This window comes from Telopea speciosissima, chromosome 10 (assembly GCF_018873765.1).
Source record: "Telopea speciosissima isolate NSW1024214 ecotype Mountain lineage chromosome 10, Tspe_v1, whole genome shotgun sequence".
In the NCBI taxonomy this organism is placed as follows: Eukaryota; Viridiplantae; Streptophyta; class Magnoliopsida; order Proteales; family Proteaceae; genus Telopea; species Telopea speciosissima.
This window is the reverse complement of record NC_057925.1, coordinates 57762680-57779852: the sequence shown is the minus strand read 5'-3', so window position 1 is coordinate 57779852 and position 17173 is coordinate 57762680. Positions and strand designations below refer to the sequence as shown.

General features: G+C 37.6%; 1 protein-coding gene across 1 annotated transcript; it reads left to right on the top strand.

Annotated features, from left to right (window-relative positions):
• The first annotated feature begins 2137 nt into the window (after nt 1-2137).
• LOC122642801 (sulfite reductase [ferredoxin], chloroplastic-like) lies at nt 2138-7568 on the top strand. The gene is made up of 8 exons (XM_043836402.1): nt 2138-2431; nt 3664-4446; nt 4533-4829; nt 5009-5206; nt 6602-6736; nt 6896-7012; nt 7158-7316; nt 7509-7568. Exons 1-8 carry the CDS (start codon nt 2264-2266, stop codon nt 7563-7565), a joined length of 1914 nt encoding a protein of 637 aa, XP_043692337.1. The 5' UTR covers nt 2138-2263; the 3' UTR covers nt 7566-7568.
• Nucleotides 7569-17173: the final 9605 nt, after the last annotated feature.

Here is a 17173-nt window from a genome sequence, read left to right as displayed (position 1 = left end):
GAGTGAAAGAATCTGTACAAAGTAACGGCAAATGGGATTTTGAAAAGTCCATGATGGCAGTCATTAGGACGAGAGTGTTAAGACTAAATCCTAAGATTAATATAGATTAAGAAATTAAATATAATGCATACCTGAAGCCATGGAGATGAACGACGATAAGTCATGTGCAAGAACCGAACTCGAGCTTCTCCTCTATGCAACCCTATTTGCAAGAGTTATGGAATCTAAAAAGTTTTAGTGTTCTTACTAAGATAGAGGTCAGTTACATAAATAACATTAGGCCTCCCAATCAAGGCAATCTCGCTTAATCTTTCACAATATACTTAGTGTTCTACCAAGAAAAAAACAATGTACTTAGTGCACAAGTTAGGTGATTTTTCTTCTGTAAAGAATTTTTTAATTGAACCCAAGACCAAAATGACAATGTTTACCCCTTACGTGAGTGAAAGAAAACTGCCCCCTATATATATTTTTTCAAAAAAGAAAGAAAAAAGTGAAACTTTATGCAATGTAGAAAAATAATATCCTTTGAAAATCAACAAAGGCTAATATTTTCCCAGGATTTTTAATTGATGGCTTTTGCTAAAGGGCTATGGTCAAGGCTGTGGACTCTCAGTTTATTTTATAAGCCTCCTTTCTTTGCATGATGACTCCTATTTTGGTTGTTTTTGCCTGCTGTGTCTGCATAGTGCGGCAAAGGACGGGCAGTTCGACAATAGAAGATTCAAATTGTAGTTTACTTGGTTCGACTGTGGTCCCATTCCGAATATTTTTTGGGTAAAAGTGGTCCCATTCTGATTACAACAATGCATACGAGTAAATAAGGGTGTCAAAGTTCAGTCTCAACCGATCAGATCGATTAAACTGGCCGATTCAGTCCAAATTGATCTGAATCCTTATCAATTTGATATTGGATGGGTTTTTTTTTTATAAAACTAATAGAAATTGAAATCAAACTGGATTGATGAAACGCACTGATCGAAACTGAAAACTAGACCCAACCTAATAAAAAATTAAGACTAGATTGAAATATATTTAAAAAAAAAAAAAAAGGATTTCTCATTAGTTTGCTTATGTATACATGTAAATCCAAAATCGAATCAAACCAAAATCTAATAGTGTAACCCGATTACATGCCTGTAATAAACAATACTTTAAGAAATTATATCAAATCGGACCAAAACCAAAACTGAAAACTCCCTTAACTATTAAATTCTGGATTGGCCTAATAGCAGGCTAAAATCGGACCGAATTGATCGATTGACACCCTTACATGTAAAGGCACTCCGTTTTCTACATTATGTTTAGCCTAGTCTAGGGGTGTTAAACCTTAAACTGAACCTTTCAAATCAATCCAAAAAGATTGAAAAGGTTCAAACCAAACTGATCTATTATCCTCCGGCTATGGTTTGGGGTATTATGGAACTGATTGAAAATTGGACTGTATCGGAGCAATTGAAAACAACATCAAACATGAAAAACTGGACCGAAACCAAATCCAAGCCAATAACAACCCAATAAGAGAATGCTGAAATAAACCGAACCCAAACCATCCCAAAATCGAACCTTTCTTTATTGGTCTGGTTTAAGAATTCAGACCGACCAAACCGACTGATTGACACCATTATGGATCCAGCCCACCGAATCACCCAGTAACCGGTCTAGCTATTCTTGGTTCACATCTGTCATTATGATTAAAGTTATAGACTTAAGCTGACAAAAATACCCTTGTTCGACGACAGTGGGAATCAGGGAAGGTTCAATGTATCTGTAAAAAAAACCAAACTCAAAAAGGGAATGTCAAGAATGGACGCCTCGTGGTGTTAACTATTTAAAATTAGATTAAATGCCCCCTCGTGGTGTTCTCTACGCACCCCTCGCCCGCCCGAATAGGCAAAGATCTCATTTTTTAAGTCAAAATACCTCCTGTGACGCTGTGACTTTGACGCCGTCAATAACGATTTTTCTCTTTCAGGTAATCTTTGTTGGATAAAGAACGTGGCCAACATTCTTGGTTTTCAACTATTAGATTGGAATCTGACAACTTACTTAACCATTTGAATTTACCATATTACCCCTCAGACTATTAAAACAGGACGCAATGGTGTCGTATAAATATGTTTAACTGAGCATGCTTACATTTGTAACCACTCAAAACACAGGGACGCCATTTGCTGTGAATTGGACTGGGACTGAATTGGTGACGAAGAAGAGGGTTCTGAAAACCCTAGAAAAGCTTAAAATACTTGATCTTTGATCGGTGATGGCGACATCAGTGGGTGCTGGTAACATTACGGTTCTGAAGGATCTTAAGCTTCAGTTTCAGAGATTTCATGGCTTGAGGTCTTGTGGTTTGGTTCCTTCGGGCGGAACCGTCCATGTCTTCCCGGTTTCTTCGTCGAATTCTTCTCGTGTGACCGCTGTCTCAACTGTTAGTTTTTTATTCTCTCATTCTTTTGTTTCTGCGTTTTTAATTTCGAATGAATCATCCAATTGCTTTATTGTATTTTTCAAATGCTTAAACCAATACATGGGGGAACTTTTTAAAAGGAAAAGAAAAAGATTTTTTGTGTGTGTGTGTGTGTATGAATTCTGTCAACTAGACTCTTTGTGAAATAGGTTTGGTTAAGCGAGGAGATGATGAATTAATTTATTAGTTTTCAAATTTTTGCCTTTTTTTTTTTTTTTTTTTTAGAGTAATCACAATAGCTTGATTATCAGTTGGGTGGCAATGGGCTGGGTAAGTTCCTTGTGTTTGATGCGCTTAAGTTAGTTGTAGATTCACTATTCAAAGTGATCTCTGTAGAATGCAAGAAATATGAGTTCTGTGTGAGACTCAAAATTTACAATTAACATTCTTCAACATTGCTTATAATGTGAATGGCCTTTGTACTTCGTTCCAATAGCTTTATTACTTCTGTCCGCCTAATTTCACTGACTATGCTACCGTAAGGAACACCCAATATTCCAACCCTGGCTTCCTCCAAAGAGGAGGTTCTGAAATTTCCAGGATAGTTTTTGGCTTCCCAACTTCCTGTTTCTGAACCCCAAGGGGGTAGCCCAATTGGCAAGCAATAATATCTCATAATTAAGAGGTAGAAAATAGGTTTTCTTGTTCAACTTAGATATTTATTAAATTTATAGAAATCTGTTGGCGTTATTTCCACCTTCGAGTTTTTCCTGTTTATTTTTACTTCTCTTTTTCTGCCTAGGTAAGTCTGCAGTTAATGAGGTGTTTGCCCTTCTAATATTTTCTTTTCTCTGTTGCTACTCTTTCAGTTAGGCTTGGCATCATGTGCATTAAATACTAGGCTATCATGTGTGTTGCTGTTCAGGTCTCACTGTATTTTAGCTAGGCTACTTACAACTTTGGGAAGCTGGCAGAATGGTGTAAATTCAACCATTATTTATTTGCTCTTAGATTGTCTGTTGTTATACTTATGTCAAATATATGTTTATCTTTTACATCTTGTTTTTTACCCCTAAGCGTAGTCTGACCTTCCACTTTGTTTTTAGTAAGATGGAGGTTGTGTCATCCATTCACCAGTACTCCTATAAAGCAATTTAAATGATCCATCTTTTCTTTTTAATGTAGAGTTGTCATGGCTAAATATTCAGTGATGCCTACCGGTTTCTAATAACTAACCGCACTCCCTTCTGCAGCCAGTAAAGCCAGACAGCTCCCCTGAGACTAAACGTAGCAAGGTTGAAATAATCAAAGAGAAAAGTAACTTCTTGAGATACCCTCTCAATGAGGAGCTGCTGACAGAAGCTTCAAATATAAATGAGGATGCCATACAATTGATAAAGTTTCATGGAAGCTATCAACAGTACAATAGAGATGAACGTGGTCCAAAATCTTACTCATTTATGCTTCGAACAAAGAATCCTTGTGGTAAAGTCCCAAACAAACTCTACTTGGCTATGGATGATCTTGCGGACCAGTTTGGAATTGGAACTCTTCGCCTGACAACCAGACAAACATTTCAGTTACATGGTGTTTTGAAGAAGAACCTTAAGACTGTGCTTAGTACTGTAATTAGAAATATGGGCTCAACTCTTGGTGCGTGTGGTGACCTGAACAGAAATGTTCTTGCTGCTGCAGCACCATTTACAAGGAAAGATTATGTGTTCGCACAGCAGACTGCAGATAACATTGCTGCACTCCTAACTCCTCAGTCAGGTGCATATTATGATCTATGGGTAGATGGGGAGAAAATTATGTCAGCTGAGCCTCCTGAGGTAGTGAAGGCCCGTAATGACAACTCTCATGGAACAAACTTCCCTGATTCCCCAGAGCCCATTTATGGCACCCAGTTCCTGCCAAGAAAATTTAAGGTTGCAGTAACCGTGCCGACTGACAACTCAGTGGATATTCTCACCAATGACGTTGGCATTGTTGTAGTTACTGATGCTGACGGGGAGCCTCAGGGTTTCAATATTTATGTGAGAATTATTGCCATATATTTTACTCAAATTTTTTTTTTTTTTTGTGATCTTTTACCTTAAGTTGCTAATAATTTGTAATGCAGGTTGGTGGTGGAATGGGAAGAACACATAGGGTGGAGACGACATTCGCTCGTCTGGGAGAGCCACTGGGGTATGTACCGAAGGAGGATATATTATATGCCGTCAAGGCAATTGTTGTTACACAGCGAGAAAATGGGAGAAGAGATGACCGGAAGTATAGTAGAATGAAATATTTGGTCAGCTCATGGGGGATTGAGAAGTTCAGAAGTGTTGTTGAGCAATACTATGGGAAGAAATTTGAACCTTCTCGGGAGCTGCCAGAGTGGGAATTCAAGAGCTATTTGGGATGGCATGAGCAGGTTTGGACCTAAAGATGTAGACCCACTTATTTTATTTTTTTTGGGTTTATCCAATTAGTTTACTCTTGCAGGAGTTTTTCCAGTACGCATCTAACTTTTTGTGCTCAGGGTCTTAACCATACAACTACACCCCCACCCCCAAAAAAAATCCTTGACTGATTCTTGATTTTGTTTGACAGGGTGATGGTAATTTGTTTTGTGGTATCCATGTTGATAATGGCCGTGTTGCGGGAGCAAAGAAGAAGGCTCTACGGGAGATCATTGAGAAGTATAGCCTGAATGTGTGTCTCACACCAAACCAGAACATAATCTTGTGTAATATTGATCCTTCATGGAGGCATCCGATCTCAACAGTTCTTGCACAGGCTGGACTACTGGTAAGATATTTATGCTTTTACAGTACAGATCAGTGGGATAATCTGCAAACACAATTTGACATAGGACCCAAGGCTGGTCAATGTAAATTTTATCAGAATGAATGTGATGAAAATCCATCAGAGATTCAGAGTTAATTTAGTAGATCATCTAGACTGACATTCGATTAGCCTATTGCAGAGATGCTAAATTTGAACAAACCTTATCGGATTGGCCTGATTAGGTTAAACATGGTTCCTAAACATACTGTTTACAGTGATTTTATCATTTGTTAATAGAAACTGCTGGAGGGGGGGCTGATCCTTAATTCTGCCAGTCCAAGCAGCTAGTCAGGTCAGCTAAAAATCTGGCTTTAACATGGCATATGGGTATACTTCTGTAAATGAAAATTTTGAAAATTATTGAAAAGAAATGGTAAGGTCATGGCATTTTTTAGGGTTTCTGCGAAGGGGCTGGGATCAACAGTAGGCCCACCCGTATATTGCCGTAGGACCTGTTGTGTTAGTGGGATCCCAAACATGTGTGGCCCACTTTGTGCACAAAGAGAAGACATAATTATATGGAGATTGATGGATGGCAGTAGATTATTTGGAAGCATCCAAACAATTCAATATGGAAACTTTGTTGGGGGGGGGGGGGTGTTCTATAAAGATTCTCTCTTAGTCGAGGTTTGTTGCCTCTCTTTTTGTTGTACTTCTCTACTTTAGTTTGTGTTTATGTAGACATTAACGCTGCCCTTCCCTAACAGTTCGAGCTTTTAGGTGAAACAGTAGTGAACATGGTATCATAACAGGGAGGTCAAGTGTTCGACTCCTTGAAAGTGCATCGGAAGAGTTTTCCCGACATTTCTTCTCCCTCGGTGCTGCGCGAAGGAAATGTTGTGTGAGCTCCATGTGCAAGGACCATGGGATTTTGGCTTGCACGTTGGGGGAGTGGTGATGTATACATTAACGCTGCCCTTCCCTAACAGTTCGAGCTTTTAGGTGAAACGGTAGCGAACGTCGCCATGGGTGTTGGCAGTGAAACCGAGAGAGTGGGTGGAGGCGTGCGCGCAAGAGAGAGGGAGGGAGCGAGTGGTTCGGATCCCAAAGTTGATCCTACCTCTGATACCGTGATGGGTTTGGGGTATTGAACTTAGGAAAATGAGACACAAGCCCTCTTTATTTATAATAGAATGTTATGACATACAAGTTACAATAATACCCTTAGGTCAACACTAATAAACCTTAATGGACAATTATACCCTTGTACCCATATTACAACAGTTTGCAATATTGGATTGTAGCATTCAAACTTGAAACAGATCATATGTTGCTTAACTGCCAAGTAGTTTCCTTTCTCTTTTCTGTTTCTTTTTATGAGAAGAAAGAGGACATTGAGATTTTGCTCATGGACAGGATCCTAGCTATGTAGATCCCCTCAATCTGACTGCAATGGCATGCCCAGCATTTCCGCTTTGCCCATTGGCAATAACGGAAGCTGAGCGGGGGATACCTGACATCCTTAAGCGGGTTCGTGCTATATTTGATAAGGTGAGTAAATCATGAATCCTTCTGTTTCTGCAGTTAGCTTATAATGGTTTAGAAAGCTTATTATATGTCATTCATCTCTTGGAAGGTTTAGTAACCTGTCTAGTTGGGGTCCAATATGTTCTATAGAGTCTCAACATGCAGAGCTTTTGTTATTAACAGGTCGGTCTTGAGTATGATGAATCAGTGGTGATAAGGGTAACGGGATGCCCCAATGGTTGTGCTCGGCCATACATGGCTGAGCTTGGACTTGTTGGCGATGGACCAAACAGTTACCAGGTATTTCAAGCACCGCTATAACTAAAATATTGGTAGAACAGATTGTACGAGACTGACTCACACTAAAAGAAATTTCAGACCCACTTTTCACCTGAAAGTAGATATTTGAATTCTAAATTGAGCTAATCGCTTCTTTGCTGAACAGATTTGGCTTGGTGGCAGCCCCAACCAAACATCACTAGCACAGACCTTCATGAATAAGGTGAAGGTTCAAAACCTAGAGAAGGTCTTGGAACCATTGTTCTACAATTGGAAATATGAACGGAAAGCAAATGAATCATTTGGTGAATTCGCAACTCGTATGGTGAGTTTGAACTTTGATTTCCTCCCCTATAATTTGAACTCTTAATTGCATCAATACAAACCATGAGATTTGTTTTTTTGTGTGTGTGTGTTGGGGGGGAGGGGGGGTGGATGATTTCGTTTTCTATTATTTCGAATAAATGCTGATTCCTTTTACTAGACATATTGACATGGACTGCATTCTTCTGCTCAGGGATTTGAGAAACTCAAGGAGATAGTTGATAAGTGGGAAGGTCCAGTAGCTGTATAGGGAGACATATGAAGCAATGGACCCGGTGGTAGGTTACTCGTAATGTCGTTGCCTTTCAGAAAAATGGGAAACATGAATAATAATGCCCTCCCACCAAAAAAAAATTTAAAAAGGGTTAGTGTGTTAGCCAGCTTGAAACAAATGGATAATTATGTTGGTGGATCCATTTGCATCCAAGTTTTGTATCCGAGTTACGAAGACTTTTGTCGTATATAGTTCCTCAATGTATCAAAGTTTTTGTTCCGTGATAGTTAGTGGTTTCAGAAGACCCTCCAACCGTAATAGGGATCCAGAGCTCAAGTTGCAGTTTCTGCCATGCCAGTTTATCCAGATTGAACATTTCGTTCAACAGGATGCCAAGATTGCCAGTTGTCCGCCAGAGGCTTTGGAAAGGGATATAAAGTTTCTATGTATTTTCTCTAAATATGTTACTCCTATCCTTTTACTTCATTGTAGCCTCTTGCATGTGTCTTCGTTTCATTCTTTTTGATTGGGGACATTGTACTCACTTTCTTAATGACAGTTTCTTTTGCCCATCTCAGATGTGTGGCTACTATATGTCCATTGCTAACTCTTTTCTTTACTAAGCTTCTGCTTCTGTATTCCTAGCACCATCGATATATTACTGATGACCCTGTTTGGTTGCAAAGGAAATGCAAATATTTCCCTTGCAACCAAATAGAGCCAATGTGAAACTATAAGATCCTTTTTGTTTATAGGAAACAGTTCATGTTATACAATATTAGTGCACAATGCGAGTAATCAAGTAGTAACTCTTTTTGTCAATGAACTATTTGATTTTTAATAAATAAGAAGAAAGAAAAGAATTGACAGATCCGTAGTCTCAAATATGTACACATCATCTGCATCCCTGGCACAATAATCTTCAATTTTGGTTTCTGGTATGTCATTTAGAAGCACTTCAAGAGGGGATCTAGCTTTCCAGTTTTCAGCGGAAAGAATTCTACTTCCACGAGTAGAACTCTGCACGGCGCTTTTGTTGTCTTCTGCACCTTGGATCTCTCAAGCAGTGGTTGAATCAGTGCAAGGAATGACTCTTGCAGTAGTAGAATCAAGACCGCCATCATTGTTGTGTTCTAAAAAATGCTTGCTCCCAGCATCAGTCACTTCCACAATGATGCAGGGAGAAGCTGAATCTTTTACATCCTGAGTCATCCTCTCTCCCATTTTCTTTGGCAACAAAGAAGGCAGGATCTGCTCTGCTTTCACACAAAATTTTGGGTGAGGCCAATTCCTTGTCATTGCCATCCTCTTCATTAGTAAAATCAGGAGCCTTAGTTATCGAAGTATGGGTATATTGTGGAGGTTGAACTGCAGCTGAAGATAAGAACCCTGAAAGTGCTAAGGCTAAAGCATCATCTATGGAAGTAATCTGTTCACCCAGAATCATCGGTACAGTTCTTACCATCACGGAAATTATCACCATCATTCTCTTCATCTTCATCAACACCATTTGAGAACTCCAGGGCAGTAATTACCAGAACTCGGAACTGAGATACATCCACTGAAACAGATGCAACATCTATGTTGGGCAATGTTTTATCAAAATGACTTTCCTCTTTAGCTGTTTCCAGTTTCATACTACCTCGGATTTCATTCCCATCATTGTAAAAGGAGTTGGACTCAGATACATAGCATGAAAATTCAGGAGCAGAAATCCTAGTTGCATGAGTATAATCCTGAAGGCTGGGATCTCATTGTAAGTACCTCCAGTTGCTGCTCCACTTGCCCAAGCCTTGTTTCAATACCAGCAAGGGGCTTCAGCATGTTTTCTTGGAATCTTGAAGACAGTTTCTAAACTATCGATGCGGCAAACCAGCTGATCCAAGACGCTCTCCTCACAACTGCAAGTCAAATCATTTCCTACAATAGCAGAATCATTTTTTTGGGAGGGTTGGGGGGGATGTTAATGGAAAAGTATTAATACATCGTAGTTACATCTATTTTTTTTTTTTAAGTTAAAATTTGTCAGTGGAAAATTTTCCAGGTAAAATTTTACGCCGAAACAATCGGATCCTTCATTGTAATACAGCATAGGAATGAATAACAGTGCAACCATACTAAAAGGTGAAAGATACAACTGAAAACTGGAGGATGGCGAAACTTATCTCCTCATCGGATCGATAATCCCGGTATGCTGTCAAATGCGTCTCTGACACCTACCGGTATCATTTGTAAAATCTTCTAGCTTCTCTGTGGAAAGGGAAAAAAAAATATAGGGTTGCATTTTCTTTTTCACCAACCTTAGTCATAACAAGACACCCTTCGTATATCTCCCCTCATATAATTTTATATACATTTATATATACAGGTCAGGGCAAGCTGGGCCAGGCTGAGACCGAGCCTAGGCCTGGCCCAGCACAAACCAGGCCTAGAAATCTTAGGCCCAGTCTAGCCCCTGTGCTGAAAAGCCTACCCAGGCCCTGTTGGGCTCAAGGTGGGCTTCGGTGGGTTGGGCTTGTTGAGCCTAAAACTTGCACCCCTATGATAATCATACTAGATGTTTCAATTTCCATGCATGACACGTAATTTTTTTTTTTGGACCAAGTTTCCGTCCACCCATGGTGAATGGGACCGGGGCAGGAATGGGTATTGGGAGGGTATTTTGGAACATACTAAAACCCTTAGAGGGGTTTGTGAATCCTAGGATGATGGGTGAACCGTCCTCTATGGGTGGAGGAAAACTTTCTTTTTTTTGAGGGGGGGGGGGAGTTTTCATACACGGCCATGTAAGCATGCACGGTCGTGTCCCCTCTCACAAAGAGTTGGAAAAATCATAAACCCCCACCCATTAATTAATGCCTTGAAACTCTCACCCTCTCACATACACGGCTTACACATCCGTGTATGAAAACTTTCCCCTTTTTTTTTTTTTTTTTTGTAAACCATGCACAAAACTTATTTATTGAAATCTAAATGCCATTGAGAACTAAATTTAGTCCTAACCTATTAAGAAAATGAAGAAAGTTTTTCTTCATCCCATGGTGAAAAGATTTTAAGAGAATCGATGATTATAATTAAGGGTAAAAGAACTTTGTCCGGGAGTGTGGCCTAGGCTAGCACTCCCATGAGTCTATCTCTCTTCACCCCATATGAAAAGACACTTGTGTCCTCTTATTTTAGAAGGAAAAATATAGGTATATGGAAGTGTTGGCGTAGGCCACACTCCCAGATAAAAAACTACTTCCCAATAATTAATTACCACATAATACGAAGTATTCAAAATTCCTTCAACCTAGGTACCCAAGAGTCCCATCCAACTATTATAAATGGTGTGGGTGAAAATATTCTTTTTTCACCATTCGTAAAGGAAAAGTTGATCCTACCGATATCCTAAAATCGTAGGAGTTGAGAGTCCTTCAATCCAAACGAAGGCTACATGCTTCTCAAGGTAAAATGCTATGGAGATCACCTAATTTAGGGACCATGTACTGATCCATATATAATTAGTTCATTAAGGTTACCCTATGGTACTGGCTATCCGGAACCTAAACAAAGGAAGGTCCTAAGGCAGTCAGTTAAAAGTAGCATGTTATAGCTATATCTTTTCTTTATGTGAGGTGTCATGAAGCCCTAAAACAAGGGAAAAAGAGAACATATAACAATTCATGCTCTCTTTTCCACACCCTACATTGCTGATGGTCCAATCACTTGAACTAGTTGCCCATGTACATTTTTGGGAATCATGATTCGTCTCTACTCTCTTACCCAGGGATTGTCTTCTTCAATCTTTGTAAGTTTCTTAGTGGAAAACATAAATTTAAGTAACTTAACTTAGGTCAGGCCAAGTTTTTCAAAACTATCACATTTTGTCTTATATGAATCTTTAAATTTGGAAAGGGCGATTGTTCTCTGCCTGGGAGTGCAGGCTGCGTCCAGATACATGGAGCGGTCATTAAGGGGTGGGGCGATTATTTGACCCACCCCCATGTGTCTGATTGCATCCTACACCCCCGTCGACACAGAGAACATTTGGACATTTTGAAATTATTAAGTAATAAACGGATAAAATGTTCATACGTAGCGAGTATAGACAACCTTTGTAGGGTAAGGTTTAGACTGGGTATATGCTAAATTTTAGACTTAAATTCAATAATTTTATCATAAAATGAATGTTCATACACAACCTTGATAGCTCAAGCACTCTATCCATAGTCCCAAATATTTTAATGTTTCATTTCGCCTTTTATGAAACTCCATTTAGATTGAAACTTGACATATGAGTAGGAAACTTTGGAGTCTACTAGTCTAAGAAATTTTAAGGCACATCTGACATGCTACATGGCTTAAAAAAGCCAAGTCATGTAGAGAAGGCTCTCTCAATATCCACTAAGGAAATTTAAGCCCTAATAAACTATACAAGTTTTTTTTTTGGTGTTAGACCCACATTGGAGCCAAAGAGGGACCCTCTAGAGCCAGCAAAGGGGCACAATGCCACACTTATTATAATCTACCTACCTACTAGTACTACTGTATGTCAAGAAGGGTGGGAGTAAGAGTCGAACTCTCAACTCCCTAAACTTATACTACTCTCATTGGGTGGAGGACAGCCATTGAGTTAGAAGCTCATCCCCAAACTATACAAGTTTAAGTTACAACCAAAAAAAAAAAAATTCTTAATAGGTGAGGTAGGACATTTATTTTATTTATGAGGATGTAAAGTTACGCTAATTGTCTAGGAATATTGTTGGCTATTCTATCACTTGACAGCATTTGTTGTTTCTCAAACGATATGAACATGTTTCATTTATCATCATTTAGTCATGTGTAAATTTCTAGTACAATGCAAATTACAAGTTTTTTAAAAAAAATGTCTTGAGAATTAATTGAAAATTTGAATTCATTTTAAGTAATATAGAGCATGGAAACAAAATGAAAAAAACCTTATTCATGGTGGATCGTAACCTAATTAACTGTCCACTCGATGGAAATAAACGCCTATTTGGGAATAGAATTTTTATCACCTCCAATTTGCTGCCCGTTCCAATTCCCTCCAATTCCTCATATAAGAGCAGAAATGACCACTCTAACCCACCTTGGGCAGTGTGTTTGAGCAGGGTGTAGGGTGGTCATTTCCACTCCTATGTGAGGAATTGGAGCGGACATGAATTGAAAGTGATAACGAATATCCTTCTATAGAGACTTTGATTGTTTATCTTTTTTTTTGCTTTTTGAATGCTAAAGGCATTAAGTTCATGTAATTCATAATTTTCGAAAAAGATTCTATATTTGGTGCACTTTTGCTTTAACAATGGTTTTCTTTGTCCCATGCTTTGATTGACATAAGAAAAAATTGATGATATATATTTTAATGGAAGAATAACACTTTGCACGTGATGAAAACACAAAAAAAAAATGTCAAGATACAATCAACTCTAAAGACATTGTAAAGACCCAAAATAGCACCAAATATTTATACACTTATAATTTTAATGACTCCGACTATAACTAAGAAGAACTGGATAGAGCATGTTTGCCAAACTTTTAATGAGTCAAAGGAAAGGTTGTGTTTTTACCAAAAAAAACCAGAAGGAGATTTTGGTTCAAGATATACAATAGCAAAATCAATTGGGTTCAAGGTATGAAAGATATAAATCAAAATTGAATTGTTTATTAAACAGTCACAATATCCCAATCAAAACTAATAAATAAATGATTCTAGTTAAATGAATTTTAAACTTTTCCAATTAAACAATTTTATCGATTTTGTTGTCGATTCAAGTTATCAATTTTGTGCATAGTTGAGAATAAATCTATTTTTGTTTAACTTGAACCATGGCATTTAGGCTCAAGTTGTGACTTCAGAAATAACAACATATTAAATAAAGAGAGAGGGATAGGCACACCGCCCATATGCGGTAAACTAGCAGGCGGCACCAATATGGAAGTGAGATTAGGTATCATACAAGAGGGGTTGGCGTGTGCGCAACCTTTTCCCCTTAAATTAATTTACCTAGTGTAAATCCACTACAAAACGCTAAATATATATATATATATATATATATATATATATATTATTTTATTTTTTTGGTAGAAACTAAAAATATTTATTGAATGCTATGATTAATTGGGTTATAATCAGTTTTTATATATAACATAATGTTTCTAATCGATTCAAAGCAAAATCAAGTTGGTTAATAAAAGCTTTTCAAATTAATTAGTAAATGGTTTTTGGATTCAATTGCGATAAACAATTTCGATTTACAATGGACACTCATATTTATAATACCCTTTCAACCATCAATTGTTATGGAATTTGATGACAAGTATTGCAATTTTTTTTCTTCAAATTTGTTGAATTTCATATGTCAGGTCTTCATGCCTAGGATTCCCTTATTTGACAAAGAGACAACCTCAGCAAAACGCTAATCTTAGAATTAAAATTATATTAGTTTTCTTTAATGTTTGGAATAATAATAGTTTTGAAAAATAAATAAACAATCAATATAAATATTAAAACATTAGAAAAATTGAAATAAAAAATAAACAAAGAGAGAGAAAGAGGATTCCCAAATATTAAAATTCATGTATGACCAAAGGGAATTTAGTAAGTCACTATCGAACTCAATGACTCTAACATACTAGTTGTTAGATATGTGGAGAATGACATCTTTAATCACATTTGTTATCATATAAAATAAGGATTTATTATTCAATTTCCTATTTAATCTCTAATCCAAAAACAGATCTAAACCGATTTATGAGTTATGACAAGTTATTATAGGATTTCCCAAGCTAAGATTTAAAAAATTAATTAATGAAAACGTCTTTCCTATATTCAATTTGAAGAACAGAAAACATGAAATAATGAAGGAAATTTAAATTAAGAAATTGAATTACTTTTGTAAGTCTTAATTAAATAGAATTACATTTAATCTGAGAGTGTCAGTTACTGTTGATGTGGCAATTTAAGCAACATCAGTTTACACATTTGGCAAAAACCAATACCTTACAATGAAATATGAGTTCAACTCTTTGGGGGTCAATCTATAAAAATTTTTGGGAAAGAGAACTCTACCTGGTCATGTGCGGTGTGTAGTTCCTGTGCCTAGACACAAGGCTGTACAAAATGACCATTGTGCCCTCAAAGATTTCAGTCTTTTCATGGGATATGACGATCATTTTACATGACCCTATGTCTAGGCACAGGAGTGGCACCCTACACGCGACCAAATAGTGTTCTTCCCCCCCCCCCCCCACCCAAAAAAACCAAAAAAAAAAAAAACAAAGAAACAACCAAGATTGTGGTCTTATAATAGCAATATAGCATAGAGGTTAAATTGGGGTTGACACTTGACATTGAATACTGTTAGTTAAAATTTCAGTTTCATGCTATCTACTTATGTAGAATTGGTTTGAGTTGATGAGGACTCTTCAACCCATGTACCCATGTTTAATGTAAAACGTGTGTGAAGGGGTTTTGTACTATACATAGATGGTCAAGTAATTTGTTAACCTAATCTTTAGAAATTAATAATAAATCTTACTGAAAAAAAATTTAATAATAAAAAAAGACAAAGGAGATAGTGGATGAATTGGCACCACCACACTCCACCATTTCCTTTCATCTTCTTTTTCTTCTTTTTCTCTCTCTCTCAAGCATAACTGGATGATCCCAATGGATATATTTGATGTTACTACTATTCCATTTGTAGGATCGATTTTTCATGCACCTATGGTGAAGAGAGAATCTTTTCACTCATGAGTTCTACGCTTGGATGGATCTCTTGGTATACTAGAAAGAGTATTTTGATTTTTAACCTTCAATAATAGAGCGAGTAATGATGAAAGTGGGTAAGGAGATTCCATGGGTAAAGAAAAACTTTTCTTTTCTATTTTTAAGTACTTATAGTTGGATCTACTGTCCCCACTTCCCATGTGGCTTTTCATATAGCATTGAGGAATAATCTTATTAGGGTATTTGTTAATGGGGAATATTTAAGTGTACACAGGAACTAATGAAAGGTTATCAATTCAATATTCTATTCAATTTCTTTTTATTCTTTTGGAACATACATAATCAATCTTGTTTATCGTCAGTCACAAACTCTAAACATTTTTAATAGGAGAAATGTTCTCTGCATGGGACGTAGGGGCCACACACAGAAACATAGGGGGGTGGAAATAATTGGTGTGCTCCCCATGAATGGTGGAAATTCTGCCTCCCAATGTGTCAATGTGCGGGCAGTCATTGGATGACGTGTGTGGCGTGGCCCCTACGTCTCATGTAGAGAACACTCACCCTTTTTAATAGTAGAAGCTTCCATCGTGACCATATTTTAAAAGCTCCTGAAATGATCCAAATATATGCCATGTGGTAAATCAAAGAGGACCAAGAGTTTGTGGATGAGAGTATACACCAATGTTTCTTGCTGTGTGTCAAGTTTCAGTCCAAATGAAGTTCACCAGGTCTACAAAATAAAGTTTGAGAATCTAAGAAGTGCATGATATTTTGCAAATTTCACATACATTGAAGGTTATTAAGAAGAGGTGTCAAAAGTCAGCCAGAACCTTTGGGTCGGTAAAAAATAAACCAAATCGAATACAATATCGGGTGGTTTTGGATTCAGGTCTTGGGAAAACAGCACAAAAGTGAAAACCGATGAGATTGACTAAACCGAATGAAATCGAAAAAACCTATACAAATTAGAAAACCCGGTAAAATCAATAAAACCAATAAAAGCCAATTTTCAACATTATTTGAAGATGAATTGATGACAAATTGATAATGGACAAATAAGAACCAGTTAAGAAAAACCAATAAAACCTGAAATCAAATGACTTTTTGTTTTTTGGGAATTGGAGGAGTCTGGCCTTTGGCCGACTAATTCCCCCAGGGTTCATGCACGGCCCTGCAGCTGGAACTATTCCGAATGGACCGTTTGACACCTCTTAAGCATGTATAATTGTATATGACTGACCTTGCTCAATAAGATGTCAAGTGTTTTTCAGCTCTAGAGGACAATTGCCAGCTATGGCACAAACGACTTGGTTATACCAGCTTAAAGCTAGTCAACTAGTTGTCACACGATGATCTTTTTCTGGTTCTTCCAAAGGTAAAATCCGAGAAGGACAAGGTTTGTGAGGCATGCCAACTTGGTAAGCAAGTTAAAAGCTCTTATAGTTCCATAAATGTTATATCTACCTTTTGACACTCAAAAGTATTGTATATGGATTTGTTTTGTTATGCTCAAGAAACGACCTAGATCTGTTGAGCCCAAAAGGTTAGACAAAAAACGAGAGAGGTGTTGAGGAGGGGGGGGGGGATAAGCTCTTTAGTCCCACATCGGTTATGAGAAAAAGATTGAATTAATTGATAATCCTAAATAATCCACCAAAGCTATGACACATTTCAAAACGTGGAAGAGTTCACTCCAAAGCAAACAATATCGTGGCTTTGTGTGGAGTTGTAGAGTTACACTATTAGAATATGTAGTTTAGGATAAAGTATGCTTTTAGTTTTTTGGATGTTACAAAGGGGGTTGAGGGGGTTGAGGGGGGGGGGGGGGGGGGAAGACATGATTTTAAGGAATCAAGATTGGATTGGCAAGATCGTGCGAGCTGTATCGATTTTGATACTTAGTCGA